The sequence below is a fragment of the Balaenoptera physalus genome (assembly GCF_965194825.1).
Source record: "Balaenoptera physalus genome assembly, chromosome: 16".
Lineage (NCBI taxonomy): Eukaryota > Metazoa > Chordata > Mammalia > Artiodactyla > Balaenopteridae > Balaenoptera > Balaenoptera physalus.
In genome coordinates this window covers 1,611,502-1,637,608 of record NC_138898.1, presented here as the reverse complement: position 1 = coordinate 1,637,608, position 26,107 = coordinate 1,611,502, and the positions used below count along the sequence as shown (strand labels likewise).

The 26,107-nt window shown below is 53.3% G+C and overlaps 1 protein-coding gene across 6 annotated transcripts in view; it reads left to right on the top strand.

Moving 5' to 3' along the window:
* The window catches only part of OSBPL2 (oxysterol binding protein like 2), a 41,888-nt gene that overhangs the window by 3,670 nt on the left and 12,111 nt on the right, over positions 1-26,107 (top strand). For 2 of the 6 annotated variants that reach the window (XM_082428862.1, XM_082428867.1), the window contains exons 2-6: positions 13,386-13,557; positions 17,809-17,953; positions 20,065-20,140; positions 24,476-24,610; positions 25,230-25,327. In XM_082428862.1, coding sequence (XP_082284988.1) covers positions 13,521-13,557; positions 17,809-17,953; positions 20,065-20,140; positions 24,476-24,610; positions 25,230-25,327 — 491 coding nt within the window. In that variant the 5' untranslated portion in view covers positions 13,386-13,520. The remainder of the gene's footprint in view (positions 1-13,385; positions 13,558-17,808; positions 17,954-20,064; positions 20,141-24,475; positions 24,611-25,229; positions 25,328-26,107) is intronic. The other 4 variants (XM_082428863.1, XM_082428864.1, XM_082428866.1 and 1 more) reach the window with 4 other exon arrangements.

Genomic DNA, 26,107 nt, shown 5'->3' with positions numbered 1-26,107 from the left:
AGGTCTGGAGACTTCTGCCTGATGTTTGTGTGTGTCTTTCTTTGCTTTTTCATTTCATCAGTGGAATTCTTGCAGGATTTCTTTTGAGACACAAACTCCCACGTCAGTGCTGGCTGGCTCGGCCCTGGCCCTGTAGCCTGGGAGCCTGGTGGGAAGGTGCACACTGTTGAGGGTTTACAGGGCCTGGCACTCTCCTGGGCACCAAGCCCCCCTACACACACACAGCCTCCCTGTCTGTTCAGGAAGCCTCCGCAGCGCTGGGCGCCGGGGTCACATCAGCAGAGGGAATGGTCTGTGTGGCTTTGGGTTGGGCAGACCTGTCTGACCTCTGAGCTCGTACCTTTACCAGAGGGGCGGGACCACCGGCCTTAACAAGTGCCCAGGGAAGCACCTGTTCCAGGCAGGACGCGGGTTCTTGGGGGAGAGCCTGGCGTGAGGAATGGTCTTGTAGGGAAGTCGTCCTGAATCCAGGTTCTAGGAAAGACGATGGTCGCCATGGGGGCAGGGGAGGCTGTGTGTTTTACTGAACAAACGAAAGGCTGATTGTGAGAAAAGATCAGCTGTGACCTGGCGCCTGTACCACCATGCTTGGCTGGAAATTGACTTCCGCTGTCGCTTTAAACCAGGTAAGCATGTGATTTGATGGCCAAACTGTGAAACTTTGAGGGTGAACAGGAGCACCACGAAGAATTCTAGCGGTGACAGATGTGAACCGGGGCGCGGGGCGCCCTGTTGGACACGCGAGGGGCGAGAACTAGAGCCATCCTGCCCCGGACTTGGCACCAGTGAGGCACCAGTGCCTGTGTGCTAAAGGAACTTTAACCGTGGGGTGTGTTCTAACACACGAGGGAGAGGGTAGGGGGGTCCCGGGGCGGGGGCAGCTCCAGAGCGCTGCCCTGGGGTCTGTCTCAGAGGTAGGGCGCTGTGGGTTCAGCGCTGAGGCTTCTCACCAGAAAAACCTGCGGAACTCTGTAAAAAGCGTAGGCTCGAGGCCCAGCCCCGCATCTCCTGGATCCAGGCTTCTAGGCGGGAGTCCCAGGGCCGTGTGTGGGGGGGGGGGGGCACACTCCCGTGATTCCAGCGTGGCTGGTGTGCTTGCCAGAGCTTGGGTCCCACCGCGGGGTGCTAACCTGTTTTGCGTCAGGGACCCCCTCCTTTGAGAACCGAATGAAGAGTCTGAGTCCTGGGGAACTCATTTCCTGGGGAAAAATGAACACAAACAGAATTTTGCAATTTTTCGCTTTTTATTTGCTTCTCTTTTTTGTGGGGGGGCGGTTGGTGGTTAGAAATTCGTGGACTTCCCTGACGTGGGTTTAAACACCCACCCCGCTAGTGCTCGGGAAGCACGGTTAGGGGTGACGGGGGCAGGCGCGACGCCGGATGATATATTTCTCAGCAGGGTGAAACCGGTCAGGGGCCCAGCAGGTCCTACTTGGGCGAGAGCTGACGGGAAGGACCTGGAACAGGAGAGGGAAGGAGGCGAAAGGGCGAGGATGTCAAACTGGACCCTGCCCTGTGATGGAGGTGGCACCTGAAGCATCCTGCCCCACTGCGTCCGCGCCCTTGGTCCTCAGCAGAGGTGGCCAAGCCGTGGGGAGGGGCACTTCAGTGGTCTGCCTTCTCCGCGGCTCTCAGCGCGCTGCCTCTGCTGTGGCTGCCGCTCTTGTGGTTTTCTGTGAACATGGCCCCAGAGGCTATGGACGGGCTCCCTGTTCAGAGCTCTCTCACCCACTCCCCGGGCTGCCTTCAAACCACTCTGCTTTACTCTGGGTTCCAGAATGATGAGGTTGGTTCCGACAAACGCGTCTGCACCAAAGAACATCCATTCATCTCATGCAGTGCTTGTTTGCCGTGCCCTGTGCTGGATTGTAAAAGCGTTTTCCTCGACGTGCGTGCTATGTCTTCTGTGCTCACTGCTGCATAGGAAGCAGTTGCTTGGGGCGGGGGCGCGGCACGGGACTGGAGGGACTCTGTCGTGGGCGAGGGTGTGGGTGGGGCTCCAGGCTCCTGCCGAGTCCCAGCTGGAAGTGTGGCTCCCGTGGCCACTCCTCGGGCCGGGCTGGTTGCCCTGTGCCTGCCCTTCAAGGCCTCCCGGTTGGGGTGGAGTAGGGTAAACAGTGGGCGATGAATGCAGTTGTTTACACAGCAGGGAGGTTCCTTTACCTTCCTCAGGTCTGGAAACTTTCCGCTTCTTGCCTGAACCCCTGAGCACGTTGGCCAGTCCGTGTGCTGACTGTAACCTGCTCGCCGGCGTGGATGAGACGGGAGGCCTTCTGGGGCCAGGCTGCCCCGGCCCCCCACGCTGGCACCCACCCTCAGGGAAGAAGCTTTAGGTTCCCTGAAGCATCAGGCAGCTGATTTTGTGATGAAGATCACGCAGCCCTGCAAAAGGCTGGTGCTGTTAAAGCTACACTGACAGAAAACACACGTTGACCGGTTTTGCCCTGAAAATGGCGCTCTGATGGCACCTCGTGCACACCTGGGCTGAACCGGCTTCTGGTCGAGCATCAGGAGCCGGTGTCCAAAAGGCCACTCGATTCCTCCCCGTGGTCACCAAGACACGTGTGCGCGGGCGCTCTGCGGAGGATGGCCACCCTTTCAAGAGGCTTTGCTGGAATAGAGTCGGGGCATTTATTTGATTCCACCCCTAAGCTTTTACAGCCACAGGATTGTGAAGGCCTGATCTTTCTTCAGCAGCTAGCAAAATGCACATTCAGTGAGTACAAGGTGAGAAAGCCAGGGTGGCTTTGGGACTAAGGATACAGGGCAGGCTTGGCCTGATGCCCTTCTCTGCACTCCATCCGTGGCTGGCTGTGGAAGGCTGCGGAGACCAGGCCAGCCCTGCTGCCGCCGCCTGGACGTGTGCACGGAGGCCAAGCACTGCTGGCTCTGCCTGCCGCCTCCTTCCCACGCTCCTCCCTCTGCCTGGTGGGGCCACTGGAGCTTTCCTAGGGCCCCCGTGGTGTGCCAGCCCAGTGAGGCCCTAGAGCGCTCTGTCCAGGATGGACACCACCTGCCAGGTGGGCCGTTGAAGTGGAAGAAATTCAGCCGGGTCGCATCACAGAGAAAGAAACGTTGGCTTCCTCTCCACGTGGTTCAAGTGCTCAAGGTCACCCGTGGCCAGTGGCCACTGCCCTGGGCAGAGCAGATCCGAGCGTTTCCAGCACGGCCGGAGGTTCTGCAACGCGGCTCTGGAATCTGTACAGGTTGAGTGTTTGTTTCCAGTAAGTTTTGTTGTTTTGCAAAAGAAAGAAAGCGGGCACCGTGGCATGGTGGGGTGTCTAGAAGAGGGGTCATTAGGCGTCCAGGGGGGCTTCCTTTGCAAAGTGGGCATCTCAAAACTGAAACACTGAAACAGTCAGTGACCATGGAGGTGGTGTGGCCAGGCAGCACCGTCCACCCTCAGTGGCACTGCCCCGTGGAGAGGGTGAGGCCTCCTGGAGGCCCCAGGGCTGCTGGTGGCCCCAGGCCTCGAGCCTGTCTCGGGCCGGCCGGGTTGGGAGAGCCTCCGCAGGCCGGCGCTGTCCTCAGGGTGTGTTCCCATCACCTAGCAGCCTCGGCTTCACTTTTCCCAGCTTAATTTTCCCATCCCCATCCTTCAGTTCTTAATTCCTCCTGATGATAAGTGTGTCCATTGCGTGTTAAACTCTGTGGTTTTCACGCTCAGAAGTGACACTGGTTCCACGTTCTTGGTGGGCACCCCAGCCTGCGCGCTCTGGTAGCATTACGCGTCACACCATAGCATCTTTCTGGGGTCTGACAGGCCAGCCTCAGGCGGCGTGGCCGGGTTGGTCCCTGCCCCGGGCCGCTCCCTGGGAGGAGAGGCCCGTGGGGAGGCGCCAGTGCCTTTGGTTTGTTCTGTCACTGGCCCGTGGCACGCCGCTGCTGTCTGCACTGTGCACGGGCCTGCCTGCTTCTGGGACGGGTTTGGCCTTGACCTTAAGAGCTGTGGGGCAGTGAGAGCCTTACGGATGGACCGTGCTCTTGAAGGCTGCTGCTCGCTTGCTTCTGTTTCTGACTCGTTCTTGATGGAAACCCAGAACGTTTTCTTTTCTGTTTCTGCATCCGGTGGGTTGAGCAAGTGTCCGGTTAGTGAAGCTTGCCCCTTGGCTGAGGCCCTGGCCGTGTCTCACCTGCAGTTCTTTGGGGGCACCTGCTCTGTGACCGCCCTCTGAGTGTGACCTCTGTGGGGGAAGGGGGTGGGACCAGGCTTTGTGGGGTCTTCTCTGCGGGTCTCCTGGCCAGTTCTTCCACGCCCTGTTCCTCAGTTTCCAAACCCGCCTCCCGCCCTGAGCCACTGCCCTCATAGCTCTGCAGCTCCCTGATCTCACTTGGCCAGTTGCCTTTCCTGGTGGAAATGGGCTGCAAAGTTTATGCTGCATTACATTGAACCGTTAGGAGGAGAAACATACCCTGAGGTTGGAGTGTTGGATGGGGTTTGGGCCCTTCTTAGCGAGAGTCTGTCATTTGAGAATGTATCAAAGTTCCCAGTGGAACTTTTCCTTTGCAGAGTACTGCTGCGTAAGCTTGGCACCCAGAGCGTGGAGCTCTGTGCATAATTGTTCATTTCTTGTTTGTCCTACTTGCTAACATATTTTTTTTCCAATTTAAAAAATTGGGGACTTCCCTGGTGGCGCAGTGGTTAAGAATCCGCCTGCCAATGCAGGGGACACGGGTTCGATACCTGGTCCAGGAAGATCCCACATGCCACAGGGCAACTAAGCCTGTGCGCCACAACTACTGAGCCTGCGCTCTAGAGCCCGCGAGCCACAACTCCTGAAGCCCATGTGCCTAGAGCCCGTGCTCCACAACAAGAGAAGCCACCGCAAGGAGAAGCCTGCGCACTGCAACAAAGAGCAGCCCCCGCTCGCCGCAGCTAGAGGAAGCCCGCGCGCAGCAACGAAGACCCAACGCAGCCAAAAATAAATAAATAAATAAAGATAAAATAAAGTGAGAAAATATATTTTTTTAAAAATTGTGGTAAAATACACATAGCATAAAAATTACCATCTTGGCCATGTTTAAGTGTGCAGTTCAGTGGTTGTAAATACAGCCATCACCACCGTCCATCCCCCTCGCTCTTTTCATCTTGTAAAAGGGAAACCCTTTACCCATTAAACACCAAGTCCCCACCCCCTCCCCCAGCCCCTGACAACCACCTTCTACTTCCTGCCTCTATGAATTTGACTCCTCCAGGGACCTCAGATAAGTGGAATCACACAATATTTGTCTTTCTGTGTCTGGCTTATCTCACTGGTCAAAATGCCCTCAAGGTTCATCTATGCTGTAGCATAGTACAGGATCTCCTTCCTTTTTAAGGCTGAATAATATTCTACTGTATGTCTAGACCACATTTTGCTTCTCCTTTTGTTTGTGGATGGACACTTGGGTTGCTTCCATGTTTTAGCTATTGCGAATAATGCTGCTGTGAACTTTGGTGTGCAAATATCCCTTCGAGACCTTGCTTTCAATTCTTTTGGGTATATACCCAGAAGTGGAATTGCTGGATCACATGGTAATTCTGTTTTTAATTTTTTGAGGAACTGCCCTACCGTTTCCCACAGCAGCTGTACCATTTTACATTCTTACCAGCGGTGCACAAGGGTTCCTGTTTCTACATATCCTCACCAAGACTTGTTATTTTCTGTGGTTTTTTTTTTTTTTGATAGTAGCCATCCTAATGGGTGTGAGATTGTATCTCATTATAGCTTTGATTTGCATTTCCATGATGTTTAGTGAGTTGAGCATCTTTTCATGTGCTTATTGGCCATTTGTATATATGTTCTTTGGTGAAATGTCTATTCAAGTCTTTTGCCCATTTTTGAATCAGCTCGTTTGTTTTTTGTTATTGAGTGTTAGGAGTTCTCTATATATTCAGGATACTAATCTGTTGTCAGATGTATGATTTGCGAATATTTTCTCCCATTCTGGGGTTGCCTCTGTACTCTGTTGATAGTGTCTGACGCACAGATTTTTAAATTTTTCATAAAGTCCAGTTTGTCTAATTTTTCTTTAATTGTCTCTGCCTTTGGTGTCTTATCCAAGAAATCATTGCCAAATCCAAAGTTGTAAAGGTTTTGCCATATGTTTTCCTCTAAGAGTTTTTTAGTTTTAGATCTTACATTTAGGTCCTTGATCCATTTAGAGTTAATTTTTGTATATGGTGTAAGATAGGGTCCCACTTCATTCTTTTGCATGTGGATATCCAGATTCCCAGCACCATTTGTTGAAGACACAGCCCTTTCCTTCTTGAATGGTCTTGGCACACCTGTCACAAATCACTTGATGGTATATGTGAGGGTTTATTTCTGGGCTCCCTCTTCTTTTCCATTGGTCTTTGTGCCAGTACCACATTGTTTTGATTACTGTAGTTTTGCAGTAAGTTTTGAAATCAGGAAGTGTGAGTCTTCTGGCTTTGTTCTCCTTTCTTCAAGATTGTTTTCGCTATTCAGGGTCAAGATTCCATATGAATTTTAGAATGGATTTTTCTCTCTCTGCAAAAAACATCATTGGGGTTTGATAGGGGTTGTATTGAATCTGTAGATTGCTTTTTGTAGTACTGACATCTTTTTTTTCTTTTTATTTTAATTGGAGTACAGCTGCTTTACAATGCTGTGTTAGTTTCTGCTGTGCAACGAAGTGAATGAATCAGCTATATGTATACATATATCCCCTCCCTCTTGGGCCTCCCTCCCACCCCCCCATCCCACCCATCTAGGTTGTCACACAGCACCGAGCTGAGCTCCCTGTGCTATACAGCAGGTTCCCACTAGCTATCCGTGTTACACAGGGTAGTGTGTGTATGTCAATCCTAATCTCCCAGTTAGTCCCACCCCCGCTCCCATGTGCACACGTCCATTTTCTACGTCTGTGTCTCTGTTCCTGCCCTGCAAATAGGTTCATCTGTACCGCTTTTCTAGATTCCACGTATATGCGTTAATATCCAATATTTGTTTTTTTCTTTCTGACTTACTTCACTCTGTATGACAGACTCTGGGTCCATCCATATCTCTACAAATGACCCAGTTTTGTTCCTTTTTTATGGCTGAGTAAGTGTTGACATCTTAATATTCAGTCTTCCAGGTCACATGGGATGTGTTTCCATTTGCTTATGTCTTTAATTTCTTTTGGTAATGTTTTATAGCTTTCATTGTACAGTCTTTAACCTCCTTGGTTAATTCCTAAGTACTTTATTGTTTTAGATGGTATTGTAAACGGAATTGTTTTTGTTTTTATTTTTTAGAAAATGAGGTATTTTTTAAAAATTAATTAATTTATTTGACTGTGTTGGGTCTTCACTGCTGTGCACGCACTTTCTCTAGTTGCGGCGAGCGGGGGCCACTCTTCGTTGTGGTGTGCGGGCTTCTCATTGTGGTGGCTTCTCTTGTTGCGGAGCATGGGCTCTAGGCATGCGGGCTCAGTAGTTGTGGCTCGCGGGCTCTAGAGCGCAGGCTCAGTAGTTGTGGCACACGGGCTTAGTTGTTCCGCGGCATGTAGGATCTTCCCGGACCAGGGCTCAAACCCGTGTCCCCTGCATCGGCAGGCGGATTCCTAACCATTGTGCCACCAGGAAAGTCCTTATTTTTTTTTTTTTTGTAATTTTATTTATTTATTTATTTATGGCTGTGTTGGGTCTTCGTTTCTGTGCGAGGGCTTTCTCTAGTTGCGGCAAGCGGGGGCCACTCATCATCGTGGTGCACGGGCCTCTCACTGTCGCGGCCTCTCTTGTTGCGGAGCACAGGCTCCAGACGCGCAGGCTCAGCAATTGTGGCTCATGGGCCTAGTTGCTCCGCGGCATGTGGGATCTTCCCAGACCAGGGCTCGAACCCGTGTCCCCTGAATTGGCAGGCAGATTCTCAACCACTGCGCCACCAGGAAAGTCCTTATTTTTTTAATGTAAGTGATGGTAGCTATAAATTTTCCCCTTAGCACTGCTGTCACTGCATCCCGTAAATTTTGGTGTGTTGTGTTTTTATTTTCATTTGTTTCTAAAGATTTCCTAATTTCACTTGTAACTTTTTTCTTTGATCTATTGGTTTTTTAAGAGAATTTTTTGTTTTGTTTTGTTTTGGCCGTGCCGTGAGGCTTGTGGGATCTTAGTTCCCTGACTGGGGATTGAACCCGGGCCCCCGGGAGTGAAAGCCCGAGTCCTAACCACTGGACCACCAGGGAATTCCCAAGAGAATGTTACTTAGTTTCCAGAATTTTGTGAATTTTCCATTTTTCCTTCTGTTACGGATTTTTTTTTAAATTAATTTTTATTGCAGTATGGTTGCTTTACAATGTTGTATTAGCCTCCACTGCATAACAAAATGATTCAGCTATACACATACAGATATCCCCTCCCTTTTGGACTTCACTCCCATTTAGGTTACCACAGTGCATTAGGTAGAGTTCCAGGTTCTATACAGTATGTTCCCATCAGTTGTCTGTTTTATACATAGTACCTGTTACTGATTTCTAACTCATTCTCTTATGGTCAGAGAAGATGCTTTGTATATCTGTCATTTAAAATCTCTTGAGAAGTAATCTGTGGCCTAACATATGGTCTATCCTGGAGAACGTCCCATGTGTACTTGAGAAGAAGGTGTGTTCTGTTGTTGGGTGGCGTTCTGGATACGTCTGTTAGATCTAGTTGGTTGATTGTGTTGTTCAAGTCCTCTGTTTCTTTATTTATCTTCTATCTGGTTGATGCTTGCTAATGTATTTTTAAATTACTAAATAAAATTTATATTATTTTGAACAATTTAAATTCAGAATTGATATTTAACCGCAAAAGTAGCTTTAGAATCTTCACATTATTGGTGAGCTTTTCTTTCTTTGTGAAGATCACATCTAGGTTGCCTTGCCTGTTTTTTACTGAGAAAGAGAAGTAAACACGCAATTCGAGTCTCTAGTGAGTTGACGGTGGAGATTAACCCCCAGGTCCCTTAGCCGGTCACTTATTCCTCAGTGGCTGGGTCTGCTTTTCTAAGAAAATGTAAAGATGGGTTTGTAAGACTTGAATGCAGGTCTTCATGTACGTGGCGGTGGACACTGCGTTTGGAGCCGGGTCCTGGGAGCTCGGGGCAGCGCGGTCGGCATGGGCGCCTTGAAGAGAGCTGGGGGGCCCTGTGGGGGGCCAGGCACCTTGTGCGGACCTGGCAGGGGCAGGGCGCCCTGGCTGGTGTCCCCTGAAGAGGCCGGGAGGGAGCGCTTGCTGCGGGGCTGGAGGAGGGGCCCCGGAGGCCAGCGAAGATGTCCAGCACAAGCTTATTTTTCCGTGTTTTTCTCTAGAGTTAGAAAAGGAAGCAGCTGACCAGGAAGAGCTGATTTTAAAAAAGAAAGCCCTTTCCTGAAGCACTGTCTTCATGGATCGTTCTCTGAGGGCACAACAGACGTGCTGGAAAAGAGGCTTCGGCTCCCGCCCGCCCCGCGGTCCCCTCCACAGGGGTGTGGCCGGTTGGGGGCGGGGCCCACAGGGTCAGAGGCCACTCAGCGGGGTGCGGACCGGCGGGTCATGCAGCAGCAAGGCTTCTGAGGGGGGGTCAGGTGGGGGGCAAACTGAGGGGGAGCGAGGATGCCCTGCCCTCTCTGCCCCCGGGGGGCCCCCCACCCGGGAGAGGCCCTCCCCTCCAGGCCTGGCCTCCTCGCCGCCCTCTCGTGTGGATTGATTCTCCATAGCAGTGCCTAGTTTCCACTGGGCAAAACGAAGAAGATACCGTGTTTGTGAATCGCCTGCACACTGGGTGGGAGTAACTCTCCACCTTGCACACGCGGAGCAAGTCTGATGGCTGCTGTGAGGCTTTTGGCCTTGACCTTGTGGAGCCTCCCCAGACGGGACTCTGGTGCTTGGTGACGGTCAGACCGCGTAGTCCTCGTAGCAGGGTCGCAGGGACTGCAGCCGTGTCACGGTCCCAGCTGTCGGCCCAGCCTGTGACTTCAGTGTTTGTCCAGCCGGACATCTGACACCCTCATTTTAAAGACTTTCCATAAGTTTGGATTGATTTACTTTTTTTGTTTTTTTGTTTGTTTGTTTTAAATTTTTATTTATTTATGGCTGTGTTGGGTCTTCGTTTCTGTGCGAGGGCTTTCTCCAGTTGTGGCAAGCAGGGGACACTCTTCATCGCGGTGCGCGGGCCTCTCACTGTCGCGGCCTCTCTTCTTGCGGAGCACAGGCTCCAGACGCGCAGGCTCAGTAATTGTGGCTCACGGGCCCAGTTGCTCCGCGGCATGTGGGATCTTCCCAGACCAGGGCTCGAACCCGTGTCCCCTGCATTGGCAGGCAGACTCTCAACCACTGCGCCACCAGGGAAGCCCCGGATTGATTTACTTTTAACATTAGGACTTTTGTTACAGGTGAGGAAGCATATAAAAAAGGAAAATACCACAGCTTTCAACATGCCTTTTATTATGGGAGATTTTATTTTATTTTATTTTTTGATAACAAAGGATGTAGTCTTTTATTATTCTTTTAAAATTTTTTTTAAAGATTTAATTTTATTTATTTTTGACTGTGTTGGGTCTTCGTTGCTGCACGCGGGCTTTCTCTAGTTGTGGTGAATGGGGGCCACTCTTCGTTGCAGTGCACTGGCTTCTCATTGCGGTGGCTTCTCTTGTTGCGGAGCACGGGCTCTAGGCACGAGGGCTTCATTAGTTGTGTCTCGCGGGCTCTAGAGGCTCAGTAGTTGTGGCGCACAGGCTTAGTTGCTCCACGGCATGTGGGATCTTCCTGGACCAGGGATCAAACCCGTGTTGCCTGCATTGGCAGGCGGCTCCCTATCCACTGTGCCACCAGGGAAGTCCCGGGAGATTTTAAATGTACAGAGAAGCAGACAGAATAGCACAGTGGTCCCCTGTGAGCCCATTTCTAGCCTCAGCAGTTTACCAGTTCCTGGCCCATCTTGTCCCATTAATCACCCTGCCCACTCCTCCCAAGTCATTTTGAAGAAAATCCCAGACATGCTATCATTTCATCTGTACATATTTCAGTGTGTAGCTCTAAAAGATAAGGCCTCTTTTTAAAATATATTTAAACATTTTTTTTATTTTTTGGCCGTGCCGCACAGCATATGGGATCTTAATTCCCTGACCAGGGATCAAACCTGCATCCTCTGCATTAGAAGCACGGAGTCTTAACCACTGGACCGCCAGGGAAGTCCCAAGGCTCTTTTAAAAAAATGCAATTATGACACCTGTGCCTTTTTTTAAAGTATCATTTTTGCGGTATAATTGACATACAGTTAAGTTGCACATATTTAGAGTGTACAGTGAGTTTTGACCTATGTCTACACCCATGAAACTGTCACCTCAGGCGAGATAGCAGAGTATCCCTTCACCTGTCCCTCGCTTTTTCCTTTGTGACTTATTGGTTGAAGGAGCTGGGCTTTGCCCTGTAGACTTCCCCGGAGTCTGGCTTTTGCCCACCGTGTCCCCGCGCTGGAGTTCAGCGTGTCCCTCTGTGCCCCGTGCTCCTTCAGTTGATAGTTACAGTTGGAGGAGGGCCGGGGTTTGGCTTGCTTTTCTCGACAGGACCCCTTCAGAGGAGTCACACAGCACATCTGGGTCTGTGACAGCACAGCTGTGGGTGGTCAGTGACCAGACGTGGGAATTCGTCAGCGTTGTACACGGCGACGCCACACACCCGGAGTCCTTCCTGGATCGGCAGGAACGCCTCTAAAAAGTGGGGCAGAGAGGGACTTCCCTGGCCCGGTGGTTAAGAATCCTCCTTCCAATGCAGGGGACGTGGGTTCGATCCCTGATCGGGGAACTAAGATCCCACATGCCGAGGGGCAACTAAGCCAGCGTGCCACAACTACTGAGCCGGAGCGCTCTAGAGCCCGCGCCACAACTAGAGAGCCCACTCGCCACAATGAAAGATCCCACATGCGCAACTAAGACCCGATGCAGCCAAATAAATCAATAACTAAAGTGGGGCAGGGAGTCTGTACAGGAAGGCAGCTGAAAGGCTTGACGCTTCCCTGTCGTGTCCTGGTTTTCAAAAGACTGTGTTGGCATCATCCATCCAGTGGTGACCAGTTAATTTCTTTCTCAGCATCTCCGTGAACTCGGGGACTTAAATGTATGGAATGTGTTCCATCCGTCTGGCTGTTCACGGGGCTCACATCATCCCGTTGTCGCAGTGGGAACCTCTGTAGGTTCGACTGAGCCTTTTGACCTGACCCCAGTAGTCCTGCCAGCTTCCTGCTGCCTCTAGAGGGACCCGAGTCCTGGACTGAGCCATTTCTCCTCCAGGGAACACTGGTTCCTTTTAGTGGCTTCTAGAGGTCAAATATATTGCAGGATGTTGTAGATGGGACCTGTCATATCAGAGAGGAATCAGAAGCATTAACAGCTTCTCTAATTTGCCAAAGAAAACCCAACCATCAACTACTGAGTGAGGCTTTGAATGGGTGTTTCCAGGAGCTGCATAGGTGTCTGGTTCTGCTGGCTGGTTGGGAGGTTGGGAAAGGAAAAGGAAACTCTGGAAGAGCCTTTTGGGGAAGGAAGAGCGGAACGACCTAATGCCAGTTTGTTGCATGATGTAGACGCTCACACGTGCTCAGGATGGAGCCCAGAGATGAGCGCTTTGGAGGTGTCACCAAGCTCCGTGTGGCCACTCCAAGGACAGAGGACGCATCCCTCCTCGGGACCACCTGTTCCTTCACTGCTCTCAGAACTGGAGGAGAGCTCTTGGTCCCGTCGCTACCTGGCTCACACAATTAAATATGGGTCTCTGCTTATTTTCATAAGAAGTCAAACCTTCTGGGACAAGGTTGACCTTTTGCTTCAGTCTCTTGCCATTTATGAAATACTGTGCTTCATGATGGGAGAAGTTAATATGCATGAGTTCTACTAAAATATTGAGCTAAAATAATTTTGAGAAAATTTAAGTTGATTACAGTTTATACTGATAACAACTAACTTACACAGCAGTTTTAATTCTCTAGAATTGAAAATTGGTTTCAGGTTGATGTGAAATAAATGTTTTCACATAACTTTGCGTTTATTTATAACCGTTTGTTCCAGCTTCTGGTAAAGATTCGCAGTGGCCGTCAGCGGAGGTGTGGTGGGGCCCCAGCGTGTGGATGCCTCACTTTAGCTAACTTGCCTCTCGAAGTGTCCACGCGACCCCCAGATTATAGTCGTTTCACTGCTTCCTTATATAGTGTAGTGGCTTTTAAAGTAACTTCAGATGGTGGTTACTTGTGGACGTGCTGCCCGTTGATGGATGCGGATATTATGACTGTTTCCTCTTGTATGAGATCACTCCTTTTACTTCTTTGCTCAGATGTAATTGAGATTGACCTCAAGAATGGTGAGTGGGTATTTTTAAATGTTTCTAAACCATACAACTTCTGAAAGCTAAGTATACCAAAATGTGGTTTTTTTTTTTTTCCCTTTAGATCTCCAGTGCCTATTGGATTTTTACCTTAAAAAGTTCATAGCGTGAAGTTTCTTACACTGTCGATGTAGATCCAGTACAATGATTCAGTAGCAGACCCTACAGATCAGGCAGCGGAGGAGCCTGGCCCTGAAGGATGAACGGAGAGGAGGAGTTCTTTGACGCCGTCACAGGTGAGCGGAGGGAGAGGCAGGTTCAGAGATTGTGTCGTGAGCACGAAGCCCTCGGACCCAGGCCTCAGACGTAGCCCCGGGACGTGAGGACGGCCCAGGAAAACCGTGTAGGGAGAGAGCTGACATGTCCCCAGGCACCAGCCTTCAGTAAAAGCATGTGTCCTATCCTAGATTTGGGGGAAAACATCAACTTTGGACCACTAAAGATAACAAGAAAGGGCAACGGTGTTTTAGTCTTTAAGAGTTGCTCTGGGGTGTAAATATTTTTATTTGGATCCTAAGTGAGATGGTCAGCATTCTTATATTATTTATACTTAATGATGAAAAATGTATTGTTCTGTCTTATAACTGTATCGTGTTTTGCACTGCTTAAAGTCTACCAAAAAATAGTACATTTACCTGCTTTCACAGCAGCTCTTACTGTGTCAGCGTTCAGTTCTGTTTCGCTTTTCACACACCCCTGTGAGTGCTGGTACACAGCTCGGTGGGCAGAGTGCATGGCGGGGTGGCAGGGGGAGGAGAGGCCGGCTGGGTTGGTTCGCATTTGCTTGGAACAACCCCTCCTCCTCCTGTTACCACCCGAGGGACAGGTGACCACAGGGGGCCCCAGACCTCACGTTCAAGGCGCCCCCCGTCGTCTGCCCTGCACCCCCCTCGTCAGCAGGGGGAGCGTCACTTTGCTTTCTCTATCGAGGGGTCTTCCTGGTGGAGACGGACTTCAGGAGACTCTTCCAGCCCATGCCCCCCTCTCAGGTGTGGGAACATAGAAATAGCAGCTCTGAAGTATTACTGCCGCCGGGTTTGTCAGTGCTAACCCTCCCTAGGGCAGTCAGAGGGGCACTTCCGTAATCAGTGCCAGAAGGGCGTGGTGCCCAGCACGACAAAAGGCTCGTTCCTGGGCGCCGTTGCCGTCCCCGCTGCCTCCTGTCTCGAGGAGCCCTGTCCCCGCGCTCCCGGGTCTTCACCGGCCGTGCTTCTCCTGAGTGAAGGGTTGGAGCAGGTTGAGGGATGGGCGGCCTGAGATTATTGACTTATTCTTGTCCGAAGCCCAGGAGGAGCGGGCCCTGAGCTCATCGCTGTTTTCAAAGGCTGACCTGCTGAGTCATCTTATCTTGCGTGACCTCATAGCTGTTGTGGCCCTTGTAGACGTGTGTTGCTGGGAAGCGTGCTTGTCTGCTTAACCCGCACGCGCATCAGTAGTCTTTCGCAGTTGAATTCCCACCACGCGGGGTGTTTGGCAGGGAGTCACGCCCTTGGGACGCCTGGCCCTCGCAGGCTGACCACGTCTGAGACCAAGTGGGCCCGGCCTCGGCGTGGCCTTCTCACCCGGGAGCCCCCTGGGAAGCTCCCTGTCACCTGGGACCAGTGTAACCGATACTCCAGAAGGTCTTTCCCCAGACAGGACTTGAACTGCATGGAGTGCGGTGTGTAGGTGACCCCATCCCTGCCTCTCCGCACGGCGGGACCTCTCCGCGTGTCCCTGAGATGCAGGCGGAAGAGGCAGATGTCTAGGTGAAAATAATTCCTCACCTCAGCCCTTTGGTTCCCAAGCAAATAACAGAAAGACGAAAAATGTGAAGTCTCCCAATGCAATGAAATACCCAGACAGTGACTACTTCCCTGTTTATAGAATCAGTCTTACTTTGTGACTCTAATTTAAAAAGTATTTAAACCCAGCAGTTATTAAATGAATGCCTTCAATAGGCAATTACTGGGGCTTCCCTGGTGGTGCAGTGGTTAAGAATCCGCCCGCCAATGCAGTGGATACGGGTTCGAGCCCTTGGTCCGGGAAGATCCCACATGCCGCAGAGCAGCTAAGCCTGTGAGCCACAACTACTGAGCCCACAAGCCGCAACTACTGAAGCCTGCGCGCCTAGAGCCCGTGCTCCACAATAAGAGAAGCCACCGCAGTGAGAAGCCCACGCACCGCAACGAAGAGGAGCCCCCGCTCGCCACAGCTAGAGAAAGCCCGTGCGCAGCAACGAAGACCCAGCACAGCCAAAAATAAATAAATAAACAAATAAATAAATTTTAAAAAGATAGGCAATTACTTCCTACAAGAATCAGTACCTTTATTTATTTATTTTCAGCAGTTGTGGCTTGTGGGCTCAGTAGTTGTGGCTTGCGGGCTCTAGAGCGCAGGCTCAGTAGTTGTGGTGCACGGGCTTAGCTTCTCCGCGGCATGTGGGATCTTCCTGGACCAGGGCTCGAACGTGTGTCTCCTGCATTGGCAGGCGGATTCTTAACCACTGCGCCACCAGGGAAGCCCAAGAATCAGTACCTTTAAATTGAAAGGTTTTAAAGTACGTGAAAAATATGTACAGATTAAGGGTTATAAAAGTCAGACTAACCTGTCAAAGGTGGGTATCTCTGAGTGATCAGATTACAGATGATTTCAACTTTCTCCTTTGCTTGTCTGTATTTTCTTTTTCTATAGTAAACATGTGTTGTATATTAAAATGTTTAAACTGTTACGTAGTGTTGGCTTCATCAGAGACAAGACTTCAATGCGCTTGTGAGGGAGGAGCTGCCTTGTTTTCATGGGCACACACCAGGGTTGTGATTTAAGCGAACTTTCTACTTGACACTGGCCCAGAATCTCAGCCCTGAGGGAGGTCCTCGGAGATAGGGACACCCGTGCAGGGTGACACCAGGTCCATAGGACTGGGCATCCTTAAGCAGGGACTGCTTCAGGCTAAGTTTAGACTGGGGATTAGTAGATGTTGCTTTGGGGATAGTTAACAAAAACTAGAGGTGACAGGCTATTTCAGAAAGCATTGATTATTTAAGAGGTTCATTTTTTAAAAAATTAATTTATTTATTATTATTCTTGGCTGTGTTGGGCCTTCGTTGCTGCACGTGGGTTTTCTCTAGTTGTGGCGAGCGGGGGCTACTCTTCGTTTTGGTGCGTGGGCTTCTCGTTGCGGTGGTGTCTCTTGTTGTGGAGCACGGGCTCTAGGTATGTGGACTTCAGTAGTTGTGGCTCACGGGCTCCAGAGCGCAGGCTCCGTAGTTGTGGCTCGCGGGCTTAGCTGCTCCGCGGCATGTGGGATCTTCCCGGACCAGGGCTTGAACCCGTGTCCCCTGCATTGGCAGGCGGATTCTTAACCACTGTGCCACCAGGGAAGTCCAAGAGGTTCATTTTTAATATATCCTTTCAAGTTCATTGTGTAATAAATCTCAATACTACTATGTTTTGTGCATCTGTCAATATAGAAGAATACGAAGGAAGGTTATTTTTGCGTTTTCTCAAGGAGGCTTATTAGCAGGTTTGTTTATGTTTTGTGTCTGACCACAGTCACCGCCTGGCCTGTCACCCTGGGCCTCGCCTTCCTCTCGGAAATGAGGGGCTGTTATGGAAGCCCTGAGCTCCTCGTGGGCTGTGCCCTCGCTGAAGTAGTCAAGGTCATCGATAGTCAGTGGTCAGGAGCTCCCCACCCCAGCTGGAAGGACTTGCCCTGGCAGCCACAGCTCCCGTCCGGGCTTGCTCTGGAGCAGAACTTGAGTATTTTAGTGGATTGCACTGGCTGAGTTGAGAGGAAACACATTTTCCTTTTCCCTATAGCCACTGGTCGCTTTGGGAGAAAGCGTTCCCGATGCAGAGGGGCACGGAGCACAGCCCAGGGTGGTGTTACTCTTACTCGGGGGATGGGACGGGCCAGGAGACCACACGACTGTATTTCACACAAGTCCTAATAGTTCACTCTCCCCGAGGTTTCCACGTACGTGGCGTGCCCTCCGCGTTCGCACCCGTCGTCTGCTGTTTCGGTTGCCGTTGGTCGGTTTGGTAGGTTCTGGCGGTGTGTTTGCGCGGTGCTCGGTCTTAGAAACGCCGCAGCAGGTTGTGTTTCAGGACGTGATGTGGAGCTTGACCGCAACTTGTGCAGAGGAGGAAGGGGTTGCAGCCTGAGTTAGGTGTGAACACCATAGAGGTGGCCGCCCCAGAGGGTACGGTCACTGACGACAGCAGGGAAAACCTGTCCTGGTGCCCGGGAGCCGCCCCCCACGTAAGGACCTGGAGAGTGTGACGTTGGTGGCAGGGTGGTGGCCTCATGCGGGGACCCCCCGGGAGCGGTTCTCGTTCTCCGCCTCGACCTTCGGTTCTTGGGAAGCAGAGTTCATTACTCTGAACGTGTCAGTCAGAAGCACTTTCGAGCTTCAGGTGCCTGCTTGCAGTGTGAGAATTCTTAGAGGTAGGCTTTTCCATATTCCAAGTCCTGCAGAAGTTACCACTCTGCTTGTCTCGCACAGGCTTTGATTCTGATAACTCTTCTGGGGAATTTTCAGAGGCAAATCAGAGAGTCACTGGCGTGATTCATGTGGACACCAGCAAAAGTAATGGGATTGGAAAAGTTGGGGAGAGGCCTCCTCAAGAGAATGGAATTCAAAAGCACAGGTATGTCATCCCACACGGACGTTTTGGAGTCTCCCAGCGTGCCTGTCCTCGCCCCACGTCTGCAGCGGGCCCTGAGCTGGAGGAACATCCTTCCCGTGTCACCTGGGCCCTGCCCCCTGGGTAGACCCAGGGCCCTGTTCAGCCAAAGACCCTGAGACCCACTGGCCCTCTGCGTGGCCCCTGGAGATCAGTGATGGCGCTTCCTCAGCGTGACCCCCATCTGTAAGCGGACGGGTGGCCGTCCCTGCCCTGGGGTTGCTGGGGGACTGAACTCCGTGGGCGCCCTAACGTTGGCAGGGGGCCTGGCACAGAGCCAGAGGTCACTGGTATCAGACCCAACTGCAGGCTTCACGCGGAGCCGCCTGCGTTTGACGCGTCGACCTCTCACCCCGTGAGTGAGTTTCGGAGGGTTCAGTGCAGCAAGGCCGCAGTCCGTTCTCTCCCCACCAGCGCTGCATTCTCATGCAAGCAGATTCTGATGGCAGTGAGCTAAGCCTTCACCAGCAGAAGGGGGGGCGTAGGCGGGACGGCCGTGAGTCAGGTGGGTGGAGGTGGCAGCCTCTGTCACCCCGCGCTGTTTGCGCTTCGGCTCCAGGGAGCCCAGCTTCACCCCAGATCTCTGCCCTGAGCTGGCACCCAGTGCCCACCTGGGGCCCCGGAGCTGTCAGAGCACCTCCTGCCTGCTCGTGTGGCCCGGACCTCTGCCGTCAGCGCCCCGCACCCTGTAGGCGGGAATCTGGCTCAGGCCACCCTCGTGCCCGCCCCTCCCTCCCGTCTCCAGCCCCTGGCCTGACACGCTAGCCTCCGGACGGTCGCGTCTTGGATGCCTTCACCCAGCCCGCTCCTGTCACGGCCCCCTCCCACCACTGCTGCTCCTGAATGCCCCAAGGAGGCACCTCTTCACTGCTCCGCCCCTCCTCCTTCCTTCCAGCCGTCTCAGAGGACAGGTCTGAGCGTGCGCCTTCCGCCTCGTAAACTCCCGGGCGAGGCGCACGCGGCCCCTTTTCCTCTCTGCAGTGGCGGTTTGGGCCGTGAACAGTGAGGTTCTCCTCTTAGGACGAGCACCTGCGCCCTCGCCTCTCTCCGGGGGTCTGTGGCCCCGGCCTCTCGGGGTCCTCGGTGAACCTGGCCTGTCCCACGTCGGGGCTCCGTCTGCTCCACGCCCCCGGCCCCGGCCCTCTCCTCCACCTCCATCTCTTCAGCTCCTGCCTCCCCAGGGTCATCCTTGGACCCCTTTCCCACCCTCCACAGAGCCACGCTCCTTCCTCGTGGCTCCCTCACAGCGGGGGCCCGCCCTGCCGTGGCCGCTCGGGACCCCAGACGAGAGCTGGCAGAGTGGAGCCTCGTGCTGGTTGCCGGCAGCCTGGCACGTGGTGCCTCGTGAATGTTAGTTTTCTTTCCCATCTCGTCTCCCGCTGCCTTGCCCTCCTCTCCCACCTGCCCCCCCCGGGCCCGTGGTCCCCCGACCCAGTTGACTGTGAGCAGGGTCTCCTGTGCCCAGGGCTTCCCTGGCATCGGCGGGAAGACACCTGAGGAGGAAGGTACCTCAGGAAAGACAAGCACAGGCTTCAAAGGGGTTTAAGAGCTGGTTTCTGAAAAGGTTTTCTCTTTCTTTTTTTTTTGGCCATGCTGCGCGGCACGTGGGATCTTAGTTCCCCGACCAGGGATCGAACCTGTGCCCCTTGCACTGGGAGCGCAGAGTCCTAACCACTGGGCCGCCAGGGAAGCCCCTGAAGAGCTTTTGGTAATGCAGTTCCCTCTTGGGGTCCTCTTGGCTCCACCTCCGTCTGTGGCCCTGCTGCTGCCCCAGGCGGCTGGCACACGGCTGCCCAGGGGGACCCAGCGACCTGTCTCCCCAGCTCCGTGGAGGAAAGTCGCCTGTGTGGCCATGATTGCTTCCTAGGAGGCCCTCCAAAGATCGATGCAGAAAGCTTTCTTTGGGACTTCAGCAGCAGTCTGGTCCTTTTTTTCTCTGCAGGCATGCCAGCATAGAGAAATGCTAATGCTTGGAAAGATTAAAGGAAGACACGGTCATTGAGCAAAACCATCAGTCATAAGTGACTCTCACATTGGTTGAATAAATACATGTCACTCTGGTTACCCCTTTACAGGACATCGTTGCCTGCCCCAATGTTTACCAGAAGTGATTTCAGCGTGTGGAGTATATTGAAAAAGTGCATTGGCTTGGTAAGTTCAGATGGACTCGTTTTGAAGTGTGAATCTTACACATTTTTAATTCCTGTGAATTTATTGCACTACTGGTAGTTTAAGAAGATGTACTCTGCATAGTTATAAACAGCATGATGTGAAGATAATAAAACAGGAAAGGAACAAATACAGGAGGGGAAGAGGTGAACAAAAGCTAAAGTATTAATAGACAGTAGGACACCCATTCTGTAGGTTAATCTCTTGACATGAGGAGCTTCAGATGGGTTTACACTTACCTTGGTGTTTCGTGATGTGCTGTAGCCAGCTGGCTTTGGATAATCCTCATGAACTGGGGGGCTTTGGTGGGGTTCCTGGCCCACACACCAAGGGACCGAGGCTCTGTGTCCCCCAGCCTGCCCACCCTGGGCTGCAGGCAGAGTAACAGGAAAAATAGTTAGATACTTAGTGTCCAGAAGTCGTAGGCCTTTCCTTTTATGGTCTCTCCTGACTGCGAGAGTCGGAGCTGGTCCTCCTCAGGAGGGGAGAGCGCTGCCTCGAGCAGACTGCAGCGTGCTCAGCCGCGGCCACGTCTGGTGACTCATACTCGGGCTACGTGAGCTACAAAAAATGACTTCACTGCTTCTCGGATGGTCTTCAGCCCAGTCTTCTAATGCATTTATTTTTTGCCCGTATCCATTTCAGTTCTTTTTTCCCAGAGGGGACTTCATCTTTTTTTTTTGAAATAACTTGAGACTGACAGAAAGTTACGGAAGAGTCACAGGATAGCGAGTCTTTTACCCTTCACCCAGCCTTCTGTAATGACAGCATCTCACATGAGAACCACGGCACTCACACTGGGGCGTTACTGTTAACAGCAGCACATACTTGACTGGGCTTTCCCCAGTTTTTCCACCGATGACCGTGTTTTTTTTTTTAATTTATTTATTTTTACTTATTTTATTTTTGGCTGTGTTGGGTCTTCATTGCTGCACGCAGGCTTTCTCTAGTTGCGGCGAGCGGTGGCTTCTCTTGTTGCAGAGCACGGGCTCTAGGCCAAGGGCTTCAGTAGTTGTGACGCAGGGACTCAGTAGCTGTGGCATGCTGGCTCTAGAGCGCAGGGCTTAGTTACCCCATGACACGTGGGATCTTCCCGGACCAGGGCTCGAACCCGTGTCCCCTGCATCGGCAGGTGGATTCTTAACCACTGCGCCACCAGGGAAGCCCCCACCGATGACCTTTTATTAGAGGATGGTGTGTAGAAACCGAGACCTGGGTGCTGCCAGGGTGTCACTGCTCCAGGCCTCTCAGCAGACAGGGCTGGAAAACCTAAGAGTGCACACTGACCCCTGCTTGCTCACACACGTGTATCTGTACACATCTGTGATCTTTTAAAGTGACATGTTCAGGATTGTTTTCTTTTAGCACTGTCCTCTCCTACGTTTTCGACTGTGTGCACAGTTCAGGTCTTCAGAAAAGTGTCTGTCTGGGGGTGTGACGAACTCAACAAGCCACTCGGTCTTGACTCTTCAGAGGTCTAAAACCAAAAGCCTCTTTTCACAGAGTGACATCATTGCACTGTGTTCCCCAAGGAGCTGGCCGTAGGCTGGATTCCGAGTAAGGCTGGATGTAACACTCGGGGTTGGTCGCACCGCCCCACTTCACAGCATCCGTCCGCTGTCCCCCGTGAGATACTCACCTCTCTGGATGCACCTCCAGGGAGGTGACACACCTCTCTTCACTGCCCATCAGCTCACTGAACCAGCCACGGACTAGTGAACACGACAGTTCCCGACAGAGGTAGCCAGAATCTCATGAAGACCCCTGCCCATCACCAGCCCTCACCACTGCCAGTCGGGGCTAATCATGCGTCCTCCGCCCCTCCGCCGCCCCCCTCCTCCCCTGGTATTTTGAAGCAGATTCCAAACACCTTTTCATTTGTGAACATGTCTTATGTATCACTAAAGGATAGGGATTCTTTTTAAACACAACCACAATACTATTATCCTACTTTTGAAAGTAACATAATTCTTTAACATCATCAAACACCCACTCTGTGCTAAAGTCTCCAGTCGTCTGCGCGCGGCTCTCCTGTGTGGGGGACTCGTTTAGGTCCTTCCATCACAAGACCTTTCTGTTGCTCTTCTTCTGAATTTAAGAACTGCTGGTGCTTGGTGCCCAGACCCATTAGCTCATCAGGAGTTGCAAATCGGAGCCAGGCTGATAACGATTGCCCTTCTTTCGTTACCTGGCATATTTCTGTGATGAGAAAGTCCCCTCCTCTACTGTGAACGTGGTTTGCACAAGACAGTTGGGATCAGTGACTGATTCTCTATCCAGGTGTTCGCATGATGTCTTTGGTTCCCTGGCAGCATAACTGGTCTGACCAAGCAGCCCACGGGGTTGGCCCTGTGCTGCGTCCAGGCACACGTGTCCGTCTCTGGCTGTGAGAGCCTCTTCACACCGGCCCGCACTCCTTTACAAAAGATGCCCCCGCTCCTCCTGTACCTTTATTGTCCAGGGAGAGAGAGAGCTCAGGACCAGAGCTGGGCCCGGGGGAGGCTACTGGATTGGTCTTGTTTCTAGGTCTTTTCAGGGGAGAGAGTTAGGAGCTGTGTTTTGATTTGTTTCAACGATGCTTCAAATTCCAGGCCACAGGATTTATCTAACCTCTTCTGTCTTCTGTCTGTGTCTCTCTTCCGCCACGTCAACAGTCCCAGTTTTTCACGACACAGGAGATGAGGGATTTAGCGCAGCGTGTAGCTTGTGACCCGCTGCTGCGCCCACACACGTGCGGCTCAGGAGAGCCCGTCTGTGGCATTTGTCGTTCTTGCCCTGAGGGTGACTCTTCAGTCCCTGTGCTTTAGCGCCTCTGGGTCATTGTGCCCCCAGGGAGGTTGTGTGGCTTCATTTGTTTTGTTTTGTTTATGGTGTTTAGAGATGGCTTTTCTAAATTTAATTTTGGTTTAAAATTGTAAGTCCAGAGTCGCATCTCTCAGACGAGGTGTGTTCCAAGCGTCTAGCCTCCGGTCCCCGTGCCCTGCCTGCAGTCTGGAGGTGACCATCAGGACACGCTCTGGTCCCTCCTGCCACGTGTGAGAACGCCGGCTGCGTGGCCTCCTCCCGTTCTTCACATAGACGGTCGGCTCCTCTCCGCCTGTTTCCACTCCGCAGTGTAGCCGCGAGGGCACAGCTGCTGCTTCTTCTTCTGGTCGCCGTGCCGTGCTGCCCCGCAGTTGACTGGCTGTGGCCCTGTGGGTGGACGTTCGCGTTGTTTCCGGCCTTTTGCTGCGTGTTTGCTGGAGGGGCTGGGGGTTAGGCTCCTGCACGTGGGGCCGCCCGACCAAAGGCTGAGCGGGGGGCGCGGCTGGGTCCCCTCCTCTCCGGAGGCTGCCGCGTTTTCCATTCCCACCGGCAGGTGTGGGTGGCCTGGTTCCCCCCAGCCTTGCCAACAGGCGGGGGTCAGAGGTTTGGGGGTTTGCCACTTGAGTTGGGTGTGCAGTGGACTCTCCATGTGCTTTCATTTCCTTTCTCCTGACGTGAGTGAGGCCAGCATCTTTGCTGGCTTTGGGCCGGCAGCGTTTCTTTCCCTCCCCTCCCCTCCCCCCCTCCCCCCTCCCCCCTCCCCCTCCCCTCCCCTCCTCCCCTCCCCTCCCCTCCTCCCCTCCCCTCCCCCTTCCCCTCCCCTCCCCCTCCCCTCCCCCTTCCCCTCCCCTCCCCTCCCCTCCCCCCTCCCCTCCCCTCCCCTCCCCCATCTCCTCTTCCCTCCCCATCCTGTCCAGCCCTGCTCCTCCGTCCTGTCCAGCCCTGCTCCTCCCTTGACAAAGCCGTCCTGCGCTGCTCAGCCGTGCTTCTGGGAAGGGCCTCCACTGGAGCCCCCTCCCTAGATGCCGGCTCCCTCGGTGCCCCCTGCAGCATGCGTCCCCGAGCGCCTTCCTGGCCTCGCCCTGCACCGGGACTGCACACTTGCTCTGCCTGCACGGTACCTGAGAGCGGGCCGTGGTAGGGGGTCTCACTTGCCAGGCCGAGGAGTTTCCAAGTCACCCTGGGGTGACGGGTTGGAACGATGCTTTGGGACCGTGGAGCTGGAGGTGGCACGGGGCACAACACAGGAGCGGGGTCGTCACTGGAGCTGGCGGCCTGGGAGCGCCCGCAGGCTCGTGTGCCGTGAGCACGGTGCCCGTGGGCAGGTGGGCAGCGGCTCTGTCTCCCAGGCTGGGCTCCCGCAGGACCTCTCCAGTCTCGACCTGCGCAGGCGGCTGCGGCTCCAAGGGAGTGACGCTCGGAGCAGGGGCGGGTGCGGGGGCGCTGGTGTCTGGGCAGAGCCGCCGGTAGCGGTAGCGGTGGCGGTAACGGGTCCTCACCGGCTCCCCCTAGGAGCTGTCCAAGATCACGATGCCCATCGCCTTCAATGAGCCTCTGAGTTTCCTGCAGCGGATCACGGAGTATATGGAGCACGTGTACCTCGTCCACAAAGCCTCCTGCCAGCCCCAGCCCCTGGAAAGGATGCAGGTGGGCGGCGGGCTCCTCTCGGGGGGAGGGCCAGGCTGCGTGCAGCCTGGCTGGGTGCAGACCGTAGCTTTTAATGAACGTGACGCCATCGGATTGGCCGTGTGGCGGCAGGGACCCGGGCACCTGAGCAGTGGGACACCTGGGAGAAGGGCCAGCGCAGCTCGCACGGATGTTGGGGTGCTGTCCTGCCCAAAGGCCGAGGCACTTGTCCCGGGCACGTTCTGCGCGGGCGTGGTCTCGGCTGCCTGGTGGTCGGGGCTGCAGGGCTGCAGTGGGTGGCGGCGCCGGCCCTCGGCTCCTCTTGGGCCCTTTCAGCACCATCACCCCACGTGAGTGTGTGTGTGTGCGTGTGCGCGTGTGTGTGCACGTGTGTGTGACAGACAGGGCCTGCGAGGCAGGCCCGGGCTGGGGGTGGAAGGCGGCAGAGTTCCTGCTTTCTGTGGCTGTGAGGAAGTGGCGGGTGATAAGCAGTATTTCCCCGGAAGTTCTGCGGTTTCAAACGTGTTACAAGTGGGAGACTGAAAAGGCACCCAGGAGCGAGTGAGTGGGACGCCCTCACCGCCCCGGCTCCCGCATCCTGATGGACAGCCGCCCCTCACCAGCCTGTGGTTGTTTCCAGTCTGTAGCGGCCTTTGCGGTTTCGGCTGTGGCTTCCCAGTGGGAGAGGACCGGCAAGCCGTTCAATCCACTCTTGGGGGAAACATACGAGTTAACCAGGTAAGGGGACAGGCCCTCGTGACCGTCTCGTGCGTGAGGTTCTTCTGGTGACGGACAAGGGTGATTGCTTGTCCAGCATGGATTTCTCCAGGCTGATTGAATTGAGGGGTTTACTGCAGGCGGGAAGATGGTGCATGTACGAGAGCTGTTGTGTTAATGACATAACAGAAGCCTGGTGAAAAAACCGAGTTGAGAACGGAAGAACGCGTTAGGTTCAGGAATGGAGCGGGGGTGCCCGGGGGCGGGCAGCACGGGGTGTCGGATTGCTGGGTGCTCGTGTTGGGCATTTCTGCGAGGTGTGGTTTAATTTGCAGCATCTTTATAAAACCAGTGGCGTGTTATGTGACCGATGCATCTTGGATTCAAAGAACCACACACTCCTGGTTCTTGGGTCCTTTATTGTATATGTGTTATTAATGGTTGAGTTTTTCCAATGGTGAGTAAATGATGGTGGGATTTGGGGATGTTGGACAGCTTAGAATGGGCACTCTTCAGGTTTGTAGAGTGTAAGCGTGTGGGCGGGGATATGTGTATCTGCACTGGTTTCCGACCATTTGGGGAGGAATTGTCGTCTTAGGGATGCGGGCGGCCTGCACACCTGCACACACGTCACCTCCCAGGTTGGGAAAGCAAGATTCACGTCGGTTTCAAACTCCACTGTTTCTGGCTCGTCCTGGATGGCTCAACAGCGGCCCCTTCCCCACACGCCGCTGGAGTGGGAATTCTCCCTGGGGTTTTAGTGTGGCTTAGAGGTCGGCTGGCACTGACCTGTGGTGGAGA